Below are 22216 nucleotides of genomic sequence, written 5' to 3'. Positions count from 1 at the left end.
TCTCGGTTCCTTTTCTCTTTGATGGGGGTAATAAAATCCACCCAAGGTTGTTGTGAGGATTAAAATTTGATAAGAAGACACTACGCATGATAAACACACCTGCTTTGGTAAAGGAGCCCCTCAGCAGGGTTGGTCTGCTGAGGGTGTATGTGTGTGTGTGTGCGTGCATGTACATGTGTTTTATGCTAACTGTAAAAGAAGTAAAAGCGAGGCACGTGGTTCAGCTCTCAGAGGGTGGATTCCACTGGTCTTACTTCAGTTCCTTTTGCAGGAAGAGCTCAAATCATAACAAGGAAACTAACCCTAAAGATGAGCCTCTCATGTCAAATCTTAGCCAGCTTCCTTCTGATTTTCATCGTTTCTACCAAAGGTAAGTCAGTGTGGGTCTCCCCTGGAGACCCTAACATGAGCATAAGAGTCAAAGAGGTCATAGCCCAACTTTCTCCGGCAGTGTGTCTCAAGATCTCAGGAACTGTCTTGCTTTTTATAGGTGCAGCCCCTGAAAACAATGTTGTCTGGGGTACCCTGGGTCAAGACTTCAACCTGAACATTACTGGTTTTCAAATGAATGATAATATAAATGATATACGATGGGAAAAAGGCAAAATCAAGGTTGCACGACTCAAAATGGGCCACCTTAAAGAGACAGGTGGAAGATACAATGTATCGACAAACGGAGCTCTGAAAATTAAACATCTGAAGATAGAGGACAGCGATTCCTACAGGGTGGTTATATATGCTACAAATGGAAAGAACATATTGGACAAAACATTTCAACTGAAGATTCAAGGTAAGTCTTGGTTCCCTAAATTCTTCCATCTCCGCCTGGGTGCTATTTAGCAAGTTGGGGAATAGCATGTATGGAATGGCCCCAGCCTGACCTCGGCCTTGGGGGAGCCCTAAAGGAGATCTAATGCATCTCTCCCACCTCAGTGAGGGTTCCGTCCTGTGGAAGAGATGGAGTCTCCACGTGGGGAAATACACGGCTGATAGAACCTCAACTCTCTTTGCCTAAAATGCTCTCTTCAGTGGTTATGGGGATATGCAGTTGCGTGTAGAACCTCGATTAAGGTCAGGAGGAGAGGAGCAGGTGGGCAGAAGAGAAAAGTGGTCATTTCAGGTGGACGATGAAGGAGCAAGCTGGGTGTGGGGCAGACTAACTGGAGAGCAGTGGGTCTTCCATCCACAGAGACATTTCAAGCCAGGATGCCCTGAAAGAGTAGTTATATGGCAGGAAATGGCTGGAAGTAATGAATTTAAAGATGAACAGCCCTTGTTTCAGATCTGTTCAACATCAGAGTGATCAAAAGCTGAAGATAATTTTTGCTATAGCTGTAGAAAAGACACCAGGTGTGGCCTTATGTATGTGATGCCCTGGGAGGGCGGGAGTGCCTCCTGAAGATGAGCCAGGGAGCTGTTGCTACAGTCCAGTCCGAGGTAGGTGGGTGGGGGTGGGGAGCTGCTTGGGGATTCTGAATTCAGGTTGTATGTTAGAGTCAATGGGAGACCCTAGGAAAAGTTACCGGGGCCAAGGTCCCGGCCCAGACCAGTCAAATCAGAATTTCCTGGCATGGGCCCTGGGCATCAGTAGGTGCCAAAGTTCCCCAGCTGGCACTAATGGGCAGACAGAACCGAGGGCCCCTGGAGTCGATGAGGGGTGCCTGTAAAATGAGGAAGTAGAGTATGCGGAGAGTCCTGGGTGGAGAAAGGATGGGCAAGATGGCTTGGGTGCAGGAGACTAGGAAGAGAAAGCAAAATTGAAATGACATTGATCTTGAAAGTCTGGGGATACTTGGGAGGGGGTGATAAGAAGTGAGAAGGGATGGGCGCCTGGGTGGCTCAGTCGTTAAGCGACTGCCTTCGGCTCAGGTCATGGTCTCAGGGTCCTGGGATCGAGCCCCGCATCGGGCTCCCTGCTCAGCGGGAAGCCTGCTTCTCTCTCTCCCACTCCCCCTGCTTGTGTTCCCTCTCTCGCTGTGTCTCTCTCTGTCAAATAAATAAATAAAGTCTTTAAAAAAAAAAAAAAAAAAAAGAAGTGAGAAGGGGAAGAAGCACCTAGCTTGGAGAGGAAGACAGGCGCACAAGCCAGAGATTCCGCGGGCAAATAAACCAGTATTTCTGTGCTTCACACAGGAAACGCGCTGGAGGCAGGGCCCCTCCCCCCTCACTAGGCTCACCTCCAGCCCTGCTCTCAGCAATCCCACATGTGCCAGCTCCCTGCAAGTGACAACTCTCCCGGCCCTAGGCCCCTGCAACCTTGAATGGAGAGCACATTCCAGAAATGGGGCAGGACTGAGAAGGGAGCTGGAAGGGGGCTCTGCTTATGGGCTCTGGGAACCCAGTTCTCATGACTCCTGTCCACATGGGCTCAAGTGTTACCCTTCTGAACACGAGCCTCACGTTTGCGCCTCGTCCAGTAATGCAGTGGTAATGGTTACCCAGCTCGGTGTTGGGTGCTGTGCTCCATGATCTTACTTAAGGTTCCCGACAGTCCCGAGAGCTAGTTGTGATTATCCTCTCATTATCTACAGGGATGCAGAAGCGACTCCTCCGAAGTCACACAGCTTGACGGGAGCAGAGTCAGGGTGCAAATCCAGGGCTTCTCTGAACAAGGGTGGTGACATTTTTTCCCCCTCAAACAGCTTTATTGAGATAGAATTCACATACCAGAAGTTCATCCACTTAAAGTGTACAATTCAACGGCTTCTGGTATGTTCACAGAGTTGCGCAACTAGCACACAATTGACTTTAGAACATTTTCTTTATCCCCCAAATAAACCCCACATTCCTTGGCCAAAAGACAGAGATCTTTCGGTGACACAACAGCCACCGGCTGAGTGTGTGTCTGTGTGTGTGTGTGTCAGGGTCACACAGCATCTTAATTCAATGTGTGGTCTGCTCCCCATTACTTGCCACATGGCTTCGGGCAAATTCTCTGTCTGCTCTGAGTCTGATCTTTGTAATAATAACTCCACAGGATATTCAGTGAGACAGTTAAACAAAGGTGCCCTGCAGGACCTGGGACCCAATACCCATCTGCGCAGTGCTAATGCCCTCCCCCATCCCTGTTTCTTCGTGCTTCTCATAGTTTCGGTCTCTGTACTCATATCTCCTTAATGAGGGGGCTGCTTCCCCTGGCCGAAGAGGCCTTGGAAGCCCTCTTAAAAACATGTGTTGGCGGAGAATGAATAAATCCTAGAGACCTAGAGCTAAGGAGTTCTCGTGTATGGGAGGTACCCTCGCTTGATCCAGCAATGCCTCTTCCGGAAGCTACCGTACAGAGAGGGCATGTCCAAAGACATGGCTACAAGAGCCTGCTCATCACTGTGTGGTTTATATCAATGAAATACTGGAAAGGATTGCAAAGTCCCCAGCAGTTATAAACTTATTCATTAAATTAAGAATACATCATTTAAAAAGATGGTACAGATGAATATTTATCGATGTTTAAAAGGAAAGAATTTCATCATAGATCATCGGTAAGGAGGAATAAGGCAGACTACAAAATCATATGATCCAGTTTTAGTTTTTAAAACATTATTTATATGGATATTATGTATAGAAATCACCTGGTAAGGATATACATAAAAATATTAATAATTATTGACTCTGGGTAGTAGAATTGCATGAGATTTTTTTTTAAGATTTTGTTTATTTGAGAGAGAGAGAGAGCACACATGCTCAGGGAGCCCGATGCGGGGCTCAATCCAAGAACCCTGAGATCATGACCTGAGCCGAAGGCAGACGCTTAACCGACTGAGCCACCCAGGTGCCCTGGCATGTGATTTTTTTTTTCTTATTTATTTATTTATTTATTTATTTTTTATTCTTATGTTAATCCCCATACATTACATCATTAGTTTTAGATGAAGTGTTCCATGATTCATTGTTTGTGCATAACACCCAGTGCTCCATGCAGAATGTGCCCTCCTCAATACCCACCACCAGGCTAACCCATCCTCTCACCCCCCTCCCCTCTAGAACCCTGTTTGTTTTTCAGAGTCCATCGTCTCTCATGGTTCGTCTACCCCTCCGATTTCCCCCGCTTCATTCTTCCCCTCCCGCTACCTTCTTCTTCTTCTTTTTTTTTTCTTAACATATATTGCATTATTTGTTTCAGAGGTACAGATCTGAGATTCAACAGTCTTGCACAATTCACAGCACTTACCAGAGCACATACCCTCCCCAGTGTCTATCACCCAGTCACCCGATCCCTCCCACCCCACCCCCCACTCCAGCAACCCTCAGTTTGTTTCCTGAGATTAAGAATTCCTCATATCAGTGAGATCATATGATACATGTCTTTCTCTTTTTGACTTATTTCACTCAACATAATACCCTCCAGTTCCATCCACGTCGTTGCAAATGGCAAGATCTCATTCCTTTTGATGGCTGCATAATATTCCATTGTATATATATACCACATCTTCTTTATCCATTCATCTGTCAATGGACATCTTGGCTCTTTCCACAGTTTGGCTATTGTGGACATTGCTGCTATAAACATCGGGGTGCACATACCCCTTCGGATCCCTACTTTTGTATCTTTGGGGTAAATACCCAGTAGTGCAATTGCTGAATCATATGGTAGCTCTATTTTCAACTTTTTGAGGAACCTCCATACTGTTTTCCAGAGTGGCTGCACCAGCTTGCATTCCCACCAACAGTGTAGGAGGGTTCCCCTTTCTCCGCATCCCCGCCAACATCTGTCGTTTCCTGACTTGTTAATTTTAGCCATTCTGACTGGTGTGAGGTGGTATCTCATTGAGGTTTTGATTTGGATTTCCCTGATGGCATGTGATTTTTAATCTTGAAACATTTTGCTTCATCTGATCAATTTTTACAATGATTGGATGTCACTGTTATAAATAGAAAAAAGGATTCTTTCCATTTTGAAGAGGCAAGTAAACACCTTGATTTGACCCCTAGACTCTGCACTGTTTGCCTTGTAGACCCTCCATCTTCTTCATTCTGGATCACACAGAGTCTTGGGATGGGAAGAAAAGTGAACTTCCACATGCGGATATACTAGGGCAAAAATGAAATCTGATGGGAAAGTTCATGGAGAAGATATGTTGTCTGGGAGGCAAAGAGGGAGGGAGTCATTGAAAAAGAAGCCATCTGGCTGCATAAGGAATGGAGAGAGATTGAGAGAGAAAGGTGGTAAACCTGGGGAAAGAGAGTAAGGGTGAGATTGAGAACAGAAGAGAAGAAAAAGGAGGAGGTCACGCTAGCTAAGAAGTGGTGGGGTTAGGATTTCCACTGGCCCCATCTGAAGCCAAGGGCTTTGTCTTTCATGCCACAGCCTTGGCATATTATGGTGTCATAAAAAGAGAGGCAGGGAGTTTACAATTAGGAATGTAACAACGACCACCAATAACGTCAGTACCTAACGATGTGCCCAGGGCCCTGTCACAGGTTGTCCCCATTACGACAGGTGGGGCATGTCTTTCTCATCCGTCTCTTACAGATGAGGTCCAGTGAGGCACAGTGAGGGGCCGAGCAGCTTTGGGTGAGGAAAGGGGCTGGTGCCCACTCACCCCAGAGCTTGAGTTGCATGCCCGGCCCTCTGCTCCCAGGACCTGGTGGATGGGTGGGGGTGGGGTTTGTTTGTGACCAAGGTCCCAGGCCACACATGGAATGATGCCTCCAGGGCAGGGTTCCTGGCTGCTTTGAAGCACGGCTTGTGGGGATCAGGACATGTTAACCGTCTTACCCATGCTACTGAACTTGGACTTGGAAGAGTGGGCTCCTCCCCTGATCTGTCATTTATTAGTGGATGCCCTTAGTCCACCATTTAACCTCAGGTCTTGGGTATGTCCTCTATAAATGGCAAGAAAACATCAACCCCTTCTGTTTGTTAGGATTAAATGATATCATGTATGTGAAAACATTTTAAGGTACAAAATAGCACATAAACTCTTGAGAGATATATATATTTTTTTTACTCATGTAATGTAGCTATGAACTTCACAGAAAAAAATTTTGTGCTGAATGTGCTGTATAAAAAAAATAATAAAATAAAATAAAAGATTTTCAAAAATAGCTAGTGGTCTTGGAAATTGTTCCCTGGTCCCAAACTAACTCCATTCCGCCCCTATTAATGTCTATTAAAATCAGAAAATTAGGGCGCCTGGGTGGTTCAGTTGGTTAAGCGACTGCCTTCGGCTCAGGTCATGATCCTGGAGTCCCAGGATCAAGTCCCACATTGGGCTCCCTGCTCAGGAGGGAGTCCGCTTCTCCCTCTGACCCTCCCCGCCTCATGCTTTCTCTCTCTCAAATAAATAAATAAAATATTTTCTAAAAAATCAGAAAATTGGCTAATATGAATTGGATTTTTTTTTTTTCCAGAGGAGGTTTCACTACCTATGATGTTCTGGAGTTGTACCAGCAGAAACGTGACCTGTGAGATAAGGAGTGGAACGGACCCTGAATTAATGCTGTATCTAGATAACACAGTATTAGATAATGCTTCATCTAAAACTATTTCTCAGACGATTGCCAGAAACAAGTGGACGACCAAACGGAGTATGTCATTCAACTGCACAGCAAAGAACCGAGTCAGTAAGCAAAACAGAGGGGTAACCATCAATTGTTCAGGTGCGTGGCAAGCGCTGGTCAGACATCCCGGGCTTAGTTTGCAAACACAGCCTGCCAGGTCCAGGGCAGAGATTCACTCCAGCACCTGGGTCCCGGGGCTAGGAGGCAGCCTTGGCTCAGGGTGAGAACTGAAAACACACCTCTGCCTCCTGGAAACCTCCAAGGCAATCCTTGGAGGAGAGAGAAAGTGGTATTCTATGGTTACCCATCGTGGGTGTCCTTCCATGGAGCACAGTAACTCGAGCCTGGTAACCTCGGGCAATTATAAAGATCCTCTTCTGGGAGAAAGAATTGCCCAATTGAAGAGGTAGAAGGAACTGTAGAGGTTATCTCATGCAAACCCCCATTTCCCAGAGAGGTCAACTGATTTGCCTGAGGTCCCTCAGCTAGTCAGTGACCAGGATTGTGACTCCCAGGCTAACAATGGAGAAGGGAACAAAAAAGATGACTTTCTGGAAGGGAGATGGGCAGTACCTCCTATCAGGAGCCAAGGTAAAAATCCAGAAGTTAGGGGCATGGAGAGAGGATGAGCTCAAGGACAGAGAGGATGGTGGACCCCGTGAAGCAATGTCCCTCCTGCCAAAGAGCTGACAGCCCCGCGTCAGGAAGTCCTGAAACCCCAGGCGTGTAAGCTCTCCCCCCAGAGTTCCTGCTTCACATGACTCCTGGAAGTAATATTGGAGAGGCAGCCTGCTGTTGGGGGAGCTCTGGGAACCAGAGGCCTGGACTTCTAGTTTGCGTCTGTCCAAATTCAGCAGGATTACCTTGTCAGAGTTCCTTCCCCTCTCTGGGCTTCAGCCTCCTGGTCCACAAAGAGAATGAGCCCCATGATCCCTCAGTTTCCTCGTCTGGTACTCTGTCTGCTTAACCCTTCTGAAGGGAGACTGAACACAGAAAAGTAGTTCCTGGGCCAGAGGCCCTGAGATTCTACAGGGACTATGGCTGGTGAGTTATCTCAGGAAACAGCCCTTGAGCTAGTATGAAGTCAGACGTGAGGCTTTCTTATATACGCGTTGAAGGAGTTACCTGCCGCTGCATAACAAATTACCTTTGTTGGTAGCTTAAAACACCTGTGACTCGCTCGCAGTTTCTGTGAGTTGAGTCTGGGAGCGTCTTAGCTGGGTGGTTGTGGCTCTTACATGCGGCTGCGGTCAGGACACCGGCCGGGACCACAGTCAGGTGGGCTGGGTCCAGGCTCTGCTCGTCGGGGCTTGCTCACGGGGCCTGTTGGGCCGCCTCACAATATGGCTACCAGCTGCCCTTAGCCAGGCTAAGAGAGAGCCTGGGTGGGTGCCTGAGGCAAACACCATGGTCTATTTGTAACTTAGTCTCAGGGGTACTATCCCATCACTTCTGCCATATTCTGTTCTTCAGAAGTGACACAGTAAGCCCAGCCCACATGCATAGGAGGGAATACCAGGGGGCTGGGGCTTTTGGGGGGCATCTCAGAGGCTGCCAAGACCACACGCTTAGACGGGCATCACTTCGCCCTCATGTCAGTCTACCAGCCATGACTCCACAACCCCCCATCACGAAGGCGCAGTGAGCAAAGCTGCCCCTTCTTGACTTCACGACCTCTTTTCCCCCTTCTGGGGAAGACATACTTCTACTAAAAATTATTCATTGTTTATCTGAAATTCAAATGTAACTGCATTTCCTGTGGTTTATCTGGCAACTGTGTTCTTCATGTTTATTCTAACCAGATCCCACCAGTATAGAAATGTGTGTGCATTGGGGATGGAGGGAGTCAGGAAGGGCCTCGGGAGAAGCCAAGGTTCAAAGGTAGAACATTCACATCCCTTACCCTCTGGGTCAGGTCTGGAAAAGGGCCACTGAAAAGATGGGAAGGATACCCGGGGGGAGGCGGGGGAGGGACAGGTGCTCTTGAAGACCCTCAAAGGGATCTCCTTCAAGGTCCAAGCAAGAGAGGGGCAAGGAAAAGACTATCCATTTGGCTCAGCAAAAAGCGAGCATATCCTTGAAACCAAAACACTGAGGGAGGAGCAGGTTTGGATGCTGAAGGACCGCCTCACATGAACTTATGGGGGCGTCATGCGGGAAGCGGTATGCTTGGATTTCGAGATGGTGAGGGTGTGGTTTTGAATGATGGAGCCCCAGCTGCCTCTGAGACAAGCTGGAATGTTCCCTGCCGAGAGCACCCCAGGTGCCTCAGAGGGCCCTGCTGGACAGACCTGTGAATGGACAGTGTGAGGCATGCCTCCGTTTCCATGAGTGCCCCAGACAGAGGTGTGGCCACCCCGTGTGAGGGCTCAAAAGCTTAGCAGTGGCTGCACGGCTCAGCCCCTGCTCCCCGACCTGTTCCCACTGGGTCAGACCCTGGGAAGGTCAGCCCGAGAGAGACTCCAGCAGCCCCTGGCTCCAGCCCCCAGAGCCTTCAAGGACCCCAATGCTTTCTTGGTCCCATGCAATCTTCCAATGGAAGCACATCCGTCCGCAGAGGAGGGGAGGTTGTGTGACTGGCAGGCCAAGAGTGGGGCAGAGAGGAAAAACAGTGAGAATTAACAGACTGTTGTTGTCAGAAAATCTGTTCAGTTTGTTTTCTGGGCCTCTGGCTTACTCCCAGGGCTCATCCTGGGCTTCACGTGTAACATGGACTTCCCAGGGATGTTTGGCTGGAAAAGGGTCTCCTTGTGATGCTGGCCGAGCTCCGGTTTGTCCTCCAGATGCGCGAGTCCCCTGACACCTGGCCTCAGCTGAGGCCTCTCTAAGTGCCCTTGACTCACCAAGGGCAGGCGGCCCAGTCCCTCTCCTGGGGACACAGCCCCCAGAAACGCCAGCGCACAGAGCTCTGCTAAGAGCCAGACCTTGCCTCTGTGTGTTGTTTTACAGTTTACAAAGCACTTTTACTTCCATTATCTGATTGACCTCCAACAGCCACCCTGTGATGTAAGTTTCATTATCTCCTTTTTATGCCGAATGGAACAGGCTCAGAGAGGTGGAGTAGCTTGCCAAAGGTCACACAGCTCTTGCCTAGAAGAGCCTGGATTCAAACCCATTTCTCTGAACACTGAGTGGTTATCCTCATTGCATTGCGGTGACTGAAGGTCTGCGACCTCAAGATCAAATCCACTGCCACTGCTAACCTGACTCACTGCGTGTCTGAGTTTCTCTCATAGGCCAGGGAAAATCTGGGAGGGGGAGCTGACCAGCGGGCTGGACAAGTGAAACTTTTACCCTGAGTCTTCGGAAACCACCTGGCCAAAACAAAAACACCCCACCTGGTGTAGGAGGGCAGCCAGAGATGGTGGATACATAGTGCAGAAACATGGACAAGGGGCTGCTTAAGGCACCACTCAGGAACAGATAGTTTGTGGCCTCAGGCAACCCATCTTCCCTCTCTGGGCCTATGAAACCAGAAGTGACCCTAGATTGTCTCTAAACTCCTTCCCAGAGCTAAACTTCTGTGACATGCTCCTTGACGGGGCTGTGGGGCGGGCGGCGGGGGGAGGGGGGCAATGCCGGGCACCCAAAGAATTTGGCATGTCTGGTACAGAGCAGCCGTCTGGGGGGCTTAGGCCAGACCCCCGCGCTTTCAGAGATCGACACAACTGACCGCCTCCATGCGCTCGGCTTTTCTGAGGGTGAAAAGCCCCATGAGGCTCTTTCACTTGCTTCATGCGGGAGGCAGGAATCCTTGGCCAGAGCCATGAAATGACCCTTCGGCCCAGGACCCCTCACCTCCATGCATTTCTGTTCCTCTTGCAGAGAAGGGTCTGGACTTGTATCTCATTGTTGGTATCTGCGGAGGAGGCATCATCTTCATCATCTTTATGACACTACTCATTTTCTACATCAACAAGAGAAAAAAGCAGAACAGTAGGAGAAATGGTAAGCTCCCCCGCTTCTGTCCCACCGCAGGCCAGGGCAAAATCCCCGTGGAAACAACTCATGGGGATGACACTGTGAGTCTGGAAGGAAAATAATGGAGATGGGGAGTTTCAGAATGTCAGGGTTATAACCGGTGGTTACAGGTTTTTCCATTCTCTGGTTAGCTTGATCTTTGAAAAATAAATTCTCAGTGGTGACGGTAGGAGAGCATTGAGAAGCCCAATCTTGGTTGGCCCCTTGGAATGCGCCACCGAAGCTGACTCGGTCGAAGCCCTGTGTGGACATATTTTGAATGAGCCACACATCTCTACGTGGGTAGAATGATTAGCTTCGAAATGGCATCTCCATGAACAAACATCTCGTCCTCTCTGGAGGCGGGGGTGGGGTGGGGTAGAGGCAGGCAAGGTGTGTTCAGAACCACGCTCCTAGAAACACAGGTAAAATTTCAGGGACCTGCAGGACACATGTGATCTAAAACCAGGGAGTTATACCCCCCTTCCAATTTGTTATTCAGAGGGGGTATGCGTGCTGGGACTGTGTCTTCCTCAAATCAGGCCTGTCCAACAACCCAGCAAGAATGAAAATGTTGTGCTTGTAAGTGGGGAGCTGGCTCAAGGAACACAGGCCTCCCAAGGCAGCGAGTTCAGATAATGGCACATCAGGTGTCTCTGTGGGCTCTGGGGGTGCTGGGACCCCATGCTGCAGGTGGGTCCAGCGGGGCACATCCGGCCACAGCAAGACATGCAGCCAGGCAAGCAGGCCCCTCAGGTTCTGTGTAATCTGACATTCACAGTAGGACTGGGTCCTCTCACTCTGGGTCTCTCCTTAGAGGGGGTATGTGATGCCCACGCCAGTGGCCTGCAGCACCACAAAAATAAGGACCTGAGCTGAACCTGCCCAGCCAGGGGTGGTCTTAGACTTGGCTTCCTTACTTCAGACTTCTTACCTTGGGTCCCCTTCAGGCCACGGCTCCCAGCGCGGCACCATGTTTCCACTGCCATCTCTCCAGCCCCCTCTGCCTGCATGGAGCAGAATTGCTTGCTAGTCTCATGGGCACCCATGGCTCCCTCACGTCTGTGCCCTGCTCAGGCTGTTTTCCGTCCATGTCCCCCTGCAAAGGCCCTTTCTCCATTGCCTGATGGTCAAAGATCACATAGTCCTCCAAGCCGGTGACAAGGCAATCCCTGCTTTCAACATGATAATTAGTTCATGTTGACAAAGCAGTCAGTCACTTGGGCCAGGGACTAACCTCTGTAATATAATGCTTTGCATTCATTATTGTATCCAACTTCCCGAGTGATCTTGTGAGATAGATAATATTCATACAGATGAGAAAATTTAAGCTCAGTGAGGTTAAATGATTTCCCCCCAAATCCTATGGCCAGTGGGCTAAGTCAGGACTAGGTGATGCAAGCAAGGAGTTCTGTACAGTTTAAGGAGACCATCACCCTCAGGGTCCACCATGCCTCGCTCAACCCTGAGAGTGAGGGACCCCTTCCATTCTGTGCCCTGGTGAGATGAGGAGGACACTGAGCCTGGAGGAATTCTGGGGAGCAGACATTTGGGCAGCGGCTGCAGTGATGGGGGGGTGGGCACGCTGCCACCCCCCAGTCCTACTCTGCCAGGCAGGCTGCTCAGAGCCACAGTTCACCTGTTTGTTGTGCAAGGCAGCCTGGGGGCTTGGCCACTTGGCCGCACTTGCCTCCTCTCCGCAGAGCTCATGGGACTCTCTCTGCACCTCTCTGGTGGCTCTGGGTTCTTCCCAGAGTCTGACACTGTGGTTTGCAGTCCTGCCTCGGGTTCCTTGATTTCAGGCTTCTTGAGGGCAGGTATTGTCCTGTCACTGGCTTGTGTCTGAGCCATCGCTGCTACTCGGCAGTGGCATTGAAATTGAGAAGATGGGGAAGAAATGTTTGAAGGACAAATGTACGAAATAGTGGGTGAACAGACTGCTAGGCAAATGGGCAGCCCAAGCTTGCCTTAGAGGGGATGAGAGAGGCCTCTCCAAGGCCGTACAGATGGGACTTGGGCCCCTCAAGTCCTCTCCACAGCTTCCTGGCATGCCCTCAGCTACCTCGGGGCGCCAAAGATGGCATAGAGGATGTGTTTTTCTCACACGTAGGCAGTACGCTCAATAAATATTTACATTGATCCTACCTTTCCAAGAGGACTCTCAGAGGTTTTATTTTTGCAGATGAGGAGCTGGAGATAAGAACACGCAGAGTAACCACCAAGGAAAGGCGCCAGAAGCCCCGCCAGGTTCCAGGATCAGCTCCTCAAAATCCAGCTGTGTCCCAACCTCCTCCACCACCTAGTCATCGGCCCCAGGTCCCTTGTCATCGGCCCCCACCTCCGAGCCACCGTGTCCAGCACCACCCACAGAAGAAGGCTCCTCCTCCATCGGCCACCAAAGTTCACCAGCAGAAAGGTCCTCCCCTCCCTAGGCCTCGAGTTCAACCAAAACCTCCCCATGGGGCCACTGAAAACTCGTAACTCTGTCTCCTGACATGGTTGTCCCCTTCTTCTATCTAAAAGAGACAGAAATTGTTTTTTCCCATAAAGGCACGGTGGAGTTTCTCCACCGCGGGGGTCCGCACCTGCGATTTCATCAAATGCGTTCTGCAAGTTAGGATTATCACCTCCCGGGCACGTGGGCCATGGCCATGTCTGCATCTCCTAGCTCATTCATGTGCCCTAACACCTGGAGCCTCTGGCTTCCTCCCAAATCCTCATCATGCCAGGAAGGGCTAGCAATTCAAGTGCCAGCATCGGGATGATGGGCCACTGAGCACAAAGTTCGAGAGCTCTCCTTGCCACCCCCTCAGATCACTTGCAGACATGGGATGTCTCACCAGCCCCGTGCCTCGCTGCAAGCGGCTACCTGCCCGAGTGACCCTTGGGTTTCTTATGTGCCTGGTGGACACTTGCCTACCATCTGGAGGGGAGAAGTGAAATAAAAGCTTTGATTTGACCCAGTGTCTGCTCATTGTAGAACGAAGCCCAGCAGCAAGCTGCTGGATGAGAAAGAGGCTGGGTGGTGTGACAGCCGGATCAAATTTGGTCACCCCAGTTCATCTGGGCCACCAAATCCCCCCACCCCAGAACAACCAGAACATGCTCCCCAGGTCTCAGCTGCAAGGCTGGCCCAACAAGCTATTTGATTTGTCTGTTGAATTGAAACCTCTCTGAGCAAACTGTGACAAAAAGGCATCAGCAAACGGGATCTGGGTCTCACTTCCTTGACTGTTCAGACATGGTCACAATGATCTGTAGAATCGTCCTTGAAAAGAAGGGAATCTGTGAATCCTGGAGGTGCCCTGAGACTATCAAACAACACCAAAGGGCAGGCTGAGAGCCACCTCGGTGGGTCAAATCCCCAGTGTCTTAAATGGCCACTGGGCAAAGATCATCCCCCATCCTCAGCCAGCAGCCATGATATAGCTATACTGGGGGAAGTGGAAAAAAAAAAAAAAAAAACAAACAGTTTTCAGTTAAGGTTTTAAACAATAGGCGGTGAGCAGGCACCTGCTTTGAAATGTTTGGTGCCATGTTTGTGGTCCTGTCCGCCCTCCTTCTCCTGGCTTTGTGCACTTGCTAAACCTTGTCAAGATCTGGCAGGAAGCTCTGAGGTCTAAACCACAAAGTCTCTGTATACTCAGGACTTCCTGTGCGAGCTCACTGAGGGTGGAACCGTGCCTGCCTCTGAACCCCAGTGTCTATTGTGTTAGTACCCCGAGTTAATTATTAAGGATGAGGATGAATGAGCGCCTCCTGAAATTCAAACACGAAATCCAGCCCAGTAACAGTCATCCCAGGACCTACCTGGTGGGAGAGATGAAGGTCTTAGCACTGCCCCCTTCTCCTTCTTCGCGGCAGTCCTGAAGGATTCCATCAGCCATCCTGCCATCATGGCTCATTCCCATTCCCTTCATTAAGCCTTCCCTGGCCTCTCCAGCCCAAGCCCGGCCTTTCTTCTGAAATCCTGAGTTGCGATCACATATATTGCCTGTCACTGCGCCACAGTTCATCGTTCAGTCATTCAGCATTCGCTGAATGTCTATGTACCAGACTCTCTCCTAGGTAGAGATGGACACTGGCATCTTTGCCTACACTCAGCTTACAGTCTGGTTACAGAGCGGAGGACCAATAACCAGACAAATGAAACACAGCCTGGGAAGTAGAGGTCAGATGCAAGTACAGGAGCCCAGAGGAAGGACTTTGAATCTACATGGAGTGGGGGGGCTGGGGAAACCTGGAGGAGGCATTTGAATCGAGTCACACTAAATCAGTAGCATTGGTGAAGTCACTGGGCAGAATCACCCGTGCAGAGGCAACAGCCTGAGCAAGGCTCATGTCAGATCCCTGTGTCCCCAGGTATGTGATTCCTCTTTCAACTACTGGGTTTCATCAACCTGAAGGTACCATCAATACGAAGGGGCAGTGGTATTTTATATGCGGTAAGAGAGAAAAAACACCCTTTGTTGCGTTACAACAAATGCTAAGGTACAGTTTTTAGGCGTGATCCCATTTCTGAGATGTTAAAATGTAAAAAAAAAAAAAAAGCTTTCTAGAATCAGTGAAATCTTCCTGAGGACAATGACTATTTCTCAGTGTCGTGTACTGAAAATGTCACTAGTAACTCGACTGAATGGGTGAGGACAGCCCTGTCAAAGAAGGGCAGTGGACATGTGTAGCATCTACAGATGTAAGACACTTTCCCTCCCTGCTACAGTCTCCACCGTGAGGCAGAAAACATGGGCTTTGCTCAAGATGTGTGGTGCAGTCACCCCATGTGTCCGGTGTTGGGTGACCTGCCACTGACCCTGTCTGGAGCATAGACTTTCTGAGAAATGATCAGGTCAGCTGCACAAGAATAGACTGTGGATAAAAAAAAAACTTGAAAAACAGGGGTACCTGGGTGGCTCAGTCGTTAAGTGTCTGCCTTCGGCTCAGGTCATGATCCCGGGGTCCTGGGATAGAGTCCCACATCGGGCTCCCTGCTCGGCAGGAAGCCTGCTTCTCCCTCTCCCACTCCCCTGGCTTGTGTTCCCTCTCTCGCTGTGTTTCTCTCTGTCAAATAAATAAATACAATCTTAAAAAAAAAACAAAAACTTGAAAAATAAATGGGGCCCCTGTCTGGGTCAGTCAGAGGAGCTTGAGACTCTTGATCTTGGGGTTGTGAGTTCGAGCTCCATGTTGTGTGTAGAGAATCTTTAAATAAATAAAAAAATGTTAAAAAAAGAATAGACTGTGGAGCTTGTCAAAGAAATAATGATTCAGGAGGTTAGGTTGGGGCCCAAGCCCCTGGGTTTTTAACGGCCTCTCTAGGTGATTCTGACAGCCATTCAAGTTGGGGAACCACAGGTCTTTGGGTCCTCAAATTATTACTCATCAGTGGCTGGCCAAACTTGAGGACTTATAAATAATACAACATTGGAAGAAAAACAGCAACAGTCCAGTTAAATAAGCCTCCGAGGGGAATTTCCAATACAAGAAAGTCCGCCAAATTGGAAAAAATATCCAGGTAGTTCGAGGGACAGGAATACCCTAGAGTGTCAGATGAAGATAAGAAAGTTTGATCTTTGGGCGCCTGCGTGGCTCAGTTGGTTAGGCGACTGTCTTCGGCTCAGGTCATGATCCTGGAGTCCCGGGATCGAGTCCCGCATCGGGCTCCCTGCTCGGCAGGGAGTCTGCTTCGTCCTCTGACCCTATCCTCTCTCATGTGTTCTCTCTCTCTCATTCTCTCTCTGTCAAATAAATAAATAAAATCTTTAAAAAAAAAAAAAAAAAGAAAGTTTGATCTTTCTGATAGCTCCCCGCCCCTCGCACTCCCTGAAGAGTAGTCTAACCCTAGCAGCTGGGCCAGCCTAGCTCCGAGGGGGCCCCGCTGGTGGACTCAGCCTCCCTCTCTGCAGCCTCCTACATGGGCCCCTCGGGGCTGGCCGTGCTTTCCAGGTTGCAGTCACACGGCTCCTCCAGTGTGGTCATGTGTCCTACACATCAGGGCCACTGCCCACACGGTTCCCCTGGCTCCTCGCCTGCTTGCCTGTCCATAGTCTTCTTTCAGGACTCAGACCCCAGGTCATTAGAGAGGCCTTTCATTATCCTGAACTCTGCCGTGAGCTTGTGAGACCATTTCATCTCTGTGACTTGCTCTGTGGTCATCGAGCTCAGAGTGGGAGAAGGCCCAAGGGTACCAGAGCCGGAGTAATTTACTCGGCCTCATTGGATATTGGTTTCCTTATCTGTCAAATGTGGAGAACAGCTCACTGGGTCAGAGTGAGGATTCACTCTGGAAATAATGTATGTAAATGTAACTGGTGTGACCTACTGGGCAGAAGACATCTGACAACTAAGCTTTCCACCTGGCTTGATGCCTGAATAAGAATACCCTGGATAGCAGGTATAAATGGCCCACTTATTGGAAAGAGACACAGTGGATTATAAATTAATAAATAAGTACACGGTAAGGTGACTTGTGCTGTGAGTCTGATTCACCTGACTTAGTTTCCTGATATCAGGCCCCATGGGACAATTGGCTAAAATCCTATATCAGATGTATTAAAAGCTAAAGATCAGATCTGTGAGACCACCCCACAAAGCCTGGACTGAGCCACCAGCCTGGCTGTCACGTCTTTGGCCCCCTAAGCAGGACCACCCTGATGACACATCTGGACTCCATAAGACAGCTTGGCGGCTCATTCACAGCGACTCAAAGCAGGGGAAATTCTGGTCTTTCTGATAGCCTACCTGTCCACGTGACATCTACCCACTGGTCAGGGCCAGCACAGAGGAGGTGCTTACAACCAATGTTTGTGTTGGGCAATCAACCTTCATGGATTCAAGCAGTCAATCAGTCCTGGAGGCCCGAAAGGAACTGATGCAGCTGAGCCCAGCCACATGCACTGGGGAGGCAATAGCTAGACTGCAGGGGGCTCCTCAGGGAGGGCACAGGGCAGGGGAGTTTCTAGTTGAGGGTAACAGCTTCACTCATGCATCAGCCTTCACTGCCTTCTGAAACCCAACAAAATAACATTACACTTCACAAAGATAAAAGACATAAACCACAAAAGCAGGGGCACCTGGTGGGCTCAGTCAGTGAAGCATGCGACTCGTGATCTCGGGGTCTTGAGTTTGAACCCCACGTTGGGCATAGAGCTTACTTTTTTTTTTTTAAAGATTTTATTTATTTATTTGACAGAGAGATAGCGAGAGAGGGAACACAAGTAGGGGGAGTGGGAGAGGGAGAAGCAGGCTTCCCACGGAGCAGGGGCCCCGATGTGGGGCTCGATCCCAGGACCCTGAGATCATGACCTGAGCCGAAGGCAGACGCTTAACGACTGAGCCACCCAGGCGTCCCAAGCTTACTTTTTTTAAAAAAAGACATAACCACAAAAATAAATAGAACAGAGAAAAAAATCCATTGGTATCATTTGGGGACTTGGAAAAAGCCGAGGGAAGGGCAGTGGCTGGCTAAGAAGACTTCAAAAGTTACAACAATCTGAAGGCAGCAATGGGGAAAGCCATGGTGCAAACTGATTTACTGCATTACAAGTCAGTGGCATGAGGTATCTCCAGAAGTAGGAATGATGGGTGAGGCTAAAACAGAAAGATTGATTAAAGATTTACATAAGAAGCAGTTAGATCCCGGATTCCATCCCCTACCCCATGCAGATCAGTTACTGCCCAGCAGAGGCCCGCAGATTTGTTCTCTGGATGGGGGGAATGCCAGGCACAGTTCATTGAAGGGGACTCTATTAAAAACAGGGGGATTAAATAAAAGGTTTCCACTGAATGTTGGGATTGAGCTCCTATCCCACCCAGCTTACAGAAACTAGGCAGAATATTTTATGATTTCAGGCAGGATATTAGAAAAGATTTATCAACTCAAAAAAAAAATCTCATCAAAAAGATCTTACTGAAAAAAGACCTAATGACACTAACACCCAGGGTTTCCCAATGAAACCACCCAGCTAGATGACCCTAGAGTAAAGTCTGCAGTCACTAAGCCCCGCAGACCCATACGGAGTTGTCTTTACATTTCTTCTCTTAAACACAAGCAGACAGTCAAGCACCCCATGGAAATGAGGAGAACCTCCAATATGAAAGACAAGAACTAAAAAAAAAAAAGACATAAATGTGCTCAAAGGGATGAGAAAATACCACATCCCTGAAAAAAGAACAGAGTGCTATGAAAAAAGAATAATCAGAGAGTGTTCTTGGAAATTACAAATATAGTAGCAGAAATAAAAAACTCAACAAAGGTGCTGGAAGATAATGTTGAAAAATCTTCTCAGACAATAGAGCAAAAGGACAAAGAAGGAAAAAATGGTAATAAAAAGATTTTTAAATTGGGGAACAGTTCTAGTAGGTCCAAAATCTAAGTAATGGGCATCCAGAAAGAGAACAGTGGAAGCAGAGGGAGTTTACTGCCCACGAAATAATTCCAGAACATTTCTGGAATGGAAGGATATAAGTTCCCATTTGAAAAGGGCTCACTAAGGACCTAACACCATGAAAGGAAATGAATCCACAATAAGATATATCATTATAAAACTCCAGAACACCAGGACCAAAAAAAGCAGGTAGGGGGAGGGAGGGAAGGAAGGATGGAGGGAGGAAGGGAGAGAAGAAGGGAGAAAGGGAGGAAGGAAGGAAGGAAAGAAGGAAGGAAGGAAACAATGACTGGAACAGAGAAAGGGACTAGGGGAGAATTATTCAAGAAGATGAAATTAATAAAACATCTGATATATTTAAGCATATTGAGAAAAGATTTACATTTCGGAGGGAGAGTTTGAGAATAAATTAGGGATAAGTACAGAGCACACTACTCAACAAACAAAAGACAATAATTAACCATAGGAAAAATAATAACTTGCACAGAAAAGCAAATCACTGCATCCCATATCACTTGGCAGTGCATATCACTTACATGACCGCTAATAATATAAACACTGAATGTTGATCTATCCCAAATTATAATGTTGCTTTACTGGTAGGATTAGGAGTGGAGAGTCTATACATAATGCCTAAAATGGAAAAAAGTCAAGAAGCAACTATATAATCATATTTAGAGACAAGGATGTAAATACCAAAAGAATCAGTTTTAAAACGTGAGGGTGGTTCTCTGTGGAGAGTGGGTGTTGTAGGGAGGGGGGATCAGGAGGCTACCATTAATGTTCACATTGTTTTTGGTAATAAGTTTTGTGGGACTACTTGACTCAAAACTATATGCATATTAAATCTTGATCCAAATAAAAATGAAATCTACCCAAAAAAGAAGAAGAAAGTTAAAGCAGATGTTTTTTTAAGCATAGAAAGATGACAGGACATATAAAGGAAACCCAAGAGGACCTCAGGCTGGAGAAATAGGACCGTATCAGCAAAGAGACACAGTTGCGTGGGGATTTAAGTCAAGAAGCAACACAAGATTCCAGAAGTCAATCCCAGGATACCACATCCTGAAACAGAGTAGTGGCAAAAGCAAGATGCTCTAAGAGTACAAAAGGTGTGGTGGCTCTGGTGGGCATGGGGCATGGCTTTCCCAGATGAGCCAAATCAGGGTGGTGAAATTTGTCTCCATTTCCTCTCTTTGATTTTTCTTTTGTGCTTCTTGTTGGTGATTTCATAATTTAAAATGGCCCGCAAAACTCATTGTTGTTATTAGTCAGCTTGGGGAAGCCATAACAAGCCTGGGTGGCCAAAACACCAGAAATGTATTTTCTCACAGTTCTGGGGGCTGGAAGTCCACGATCAAGGCACCAGCAAGGCTGATTCCTGGTGAGAGCGCTCTTCCTGGCTCACAGATGGCCACCTCCTCACTGTGAGTGGGGTCTCTTCCTCTTCTCCTTATTATTAGAACACCAGTCCTATTGGATTAGGGCCACAGCCTTTTAACTTCATTTAACTTAAACTGCCTCCTTTAAAGGACTATGTCTGAATACAGTCACACTGGGGATGAGGGTTTCCACGTATGGGTTTTGGAGGACAAAATAGTCTGTAACAGTGGTGAAGTGCTATCTAGAATTTCTAAAGACGAGAAGTCTCTGATGTGCCTTATGGAGGAAATGTATGTGTTAGATAAGTGTCACTGAGGCATGAGTTATAGTGCTGTTGGCCATGAGTTCTAGTTAATGCATCAACAATATATCTTAAAGAACGTGTCTTTAAACAGAAACACACATAAAATAAGGTTATGTGTTGGAGCACCTGGGTGGCTCAGTGGGTTAAGCGTCTGCCTTCGCCTCAGGTCATGATCCCAGGGTCCTGGGAATGAGCCCCGCTTCAGGCTCCCTGCTCATCGGGGAGCCTGCTTCTCCCTCCGCCCCTCCCCCTTCTCACAGTTTCTCTCTCTCTCTCTCTCTCTCATAAATAAATAAAATCTTCAAAAAAAAAAAACACCGAAGGTTATTGTGTTGGTCAGTTGTTGAAAATGCTGTGACCAGAGGCTCACAGGAACGTAACCCTGTATCTCCCCTGGGAGCGATGGCTTGGTATTTGCCAATTCAGTGTCATGGTGACTTTATAGAGCATAACTATTATGAGTAATGAAAACTGATTGTGCAAGGGTTTATTTTTTCTCTTTGCATTGCTGCCCCAGGTAGGAGCCCTTTTTCTGAAGCCTTTCAACCCGACTTCTGCCTGCCTCTCAAGTATCTCTCATGCTCACGCCCATCACTAAGTTCTAGGCATTTTGAGCCCTATTCAGTTATTTAAACATATTTAAACTCTCTCACTTATAGGCCTTTATACAGGCCTGCCCTACTGTCTTACTTGGCCACCTTCTATGTGTTCCATATTAAACAGCATTCTTCCTACCGAAAACCCCACACATCTCCCCTAACTCTTAGAGCCTTAGGCTCCCCTTCCCAAATTCCTCATGGCATCCTGACTGTCCCCTCCTACAACCTTCCTAACATTTTAGAGCAGGCCCTTGCTCGATGCCTGCCTTCATGCTGGGCTATGTGTCCTGAGTCTGTCTGGTCGGCCTCAGAATAACCAGTACTTAGCATGATGTCTGAAACATAGCTGGTGTTCCCTAAATATTTTTGTTTATTTTATTTTATTTTATTTTAGATTTTATTTATTTATTTGAGAGAGAATGAGAGAGAGAGAGAGAGCATGAGAGGGGGGAGGGTCAGAGGGAGAAGCAAACCCCCCGCCGAGCAGGGAGCCCGATGCGGGACTCGATCCCGGGACTCGATCCCGGGACTCGATCCCGGGACTCCAGGATCACGACCTGAGCCGAAGGCAGTCGCTTAACCAACTGAGCCACCCAGGCGCCCCAATTCCCTAAATATTTTTAAACAAATTCAGCCACTTATTCATTAAAACACATTTTTATGGCGTGACTGGTTCAGGAGCCAGAGGTCTCTCTCACATCACCGAGTGAAGTCTCACATAATCCACGTGGTAGGTGCTTCTCGAGTCGGCGCCAGGTAGCACAGCCTGTGTCTCTCGGTGAGGAGATGAGTGGCACCATCTGTGAGAGACAGGCCGGTGGCATCGAGGGAGGAGCCCAGGGACCTGCACCAGGTTCCCCATTCATGCTGCACGGTCCCCTCAGGGAGTGAACTTGAGAAAATAGGGAAAAAATTGCTGGAAAACAAGGACCTCAATGGGACTATTTTTATCCTTCCACCCTCAGTGTCAGCAGACGGAACATCAACCTTCGGAAAGCTTTGGAAGAAGGCAGGTAGTCTCAGGAGGCAGGTTTTCTGCCAGCAGGTGACCCCCAAAGACTCCAGCTGCTTTGGTTTGCTCCCAC

At 48.3% G+C, this 22216-nt stretch overlaps 1 protein-coding gene across 2 annotated transcripts; it reads left to right on the top strand.

The window, feature by feature from the left end:
* Positions 1–285: 285 nt before the first annotated feature.
* Positions 286–13420, top strand: CD2 (CD2 molecule). 2 transcript variants are annotated; one of them, XM_034990211.1, is made up of 5 exons: positions 286–370; positions 491–790; positions 6352–6564; positions 10327–10449; positions 12644–13420. In XM_034990211.1, exons 1-5 carry the CDS (start codon positions 310–312, stop codon positions 12940–12942), a joined length of 996 nt encoding a protein of 331 aa, XP_034846102.1. In that variant the 5' UTR covers positions 286–309; the 3' UTR covers positions 12943–13420. The 2 variants fall into 2 exon arrangements, with proteins under 2 accessions (XP_034846102.1, XP_034846101.1); XM_034990210.1 differs by having other exon boundaries at positions 6352–6600.
* The last annotated feature ends 8796 nt before the right edge of the window (positions 13421–22216 follow it).

This window comes from Mirounga leonina, unplaced genomic scaffold, assembly GCF_011800145.1.
Source record: "Mirounga leonina isolate KUSES-001 unplaced genomic scaffold, KU_Mleo_1.0 Mir_507, whole genome shotgun sequence".
In the NCBI taxonomy this organism is placed as follows: domain Eukaryota; kingdom Metazoa; phylum Chordata; class Mammalia; order Carnivora; family Phocidae; genus Mirounga; species Mirounga leonina.
This window is presented reverse-complemented; position numbering and strand designations above follow the sequence as displayed.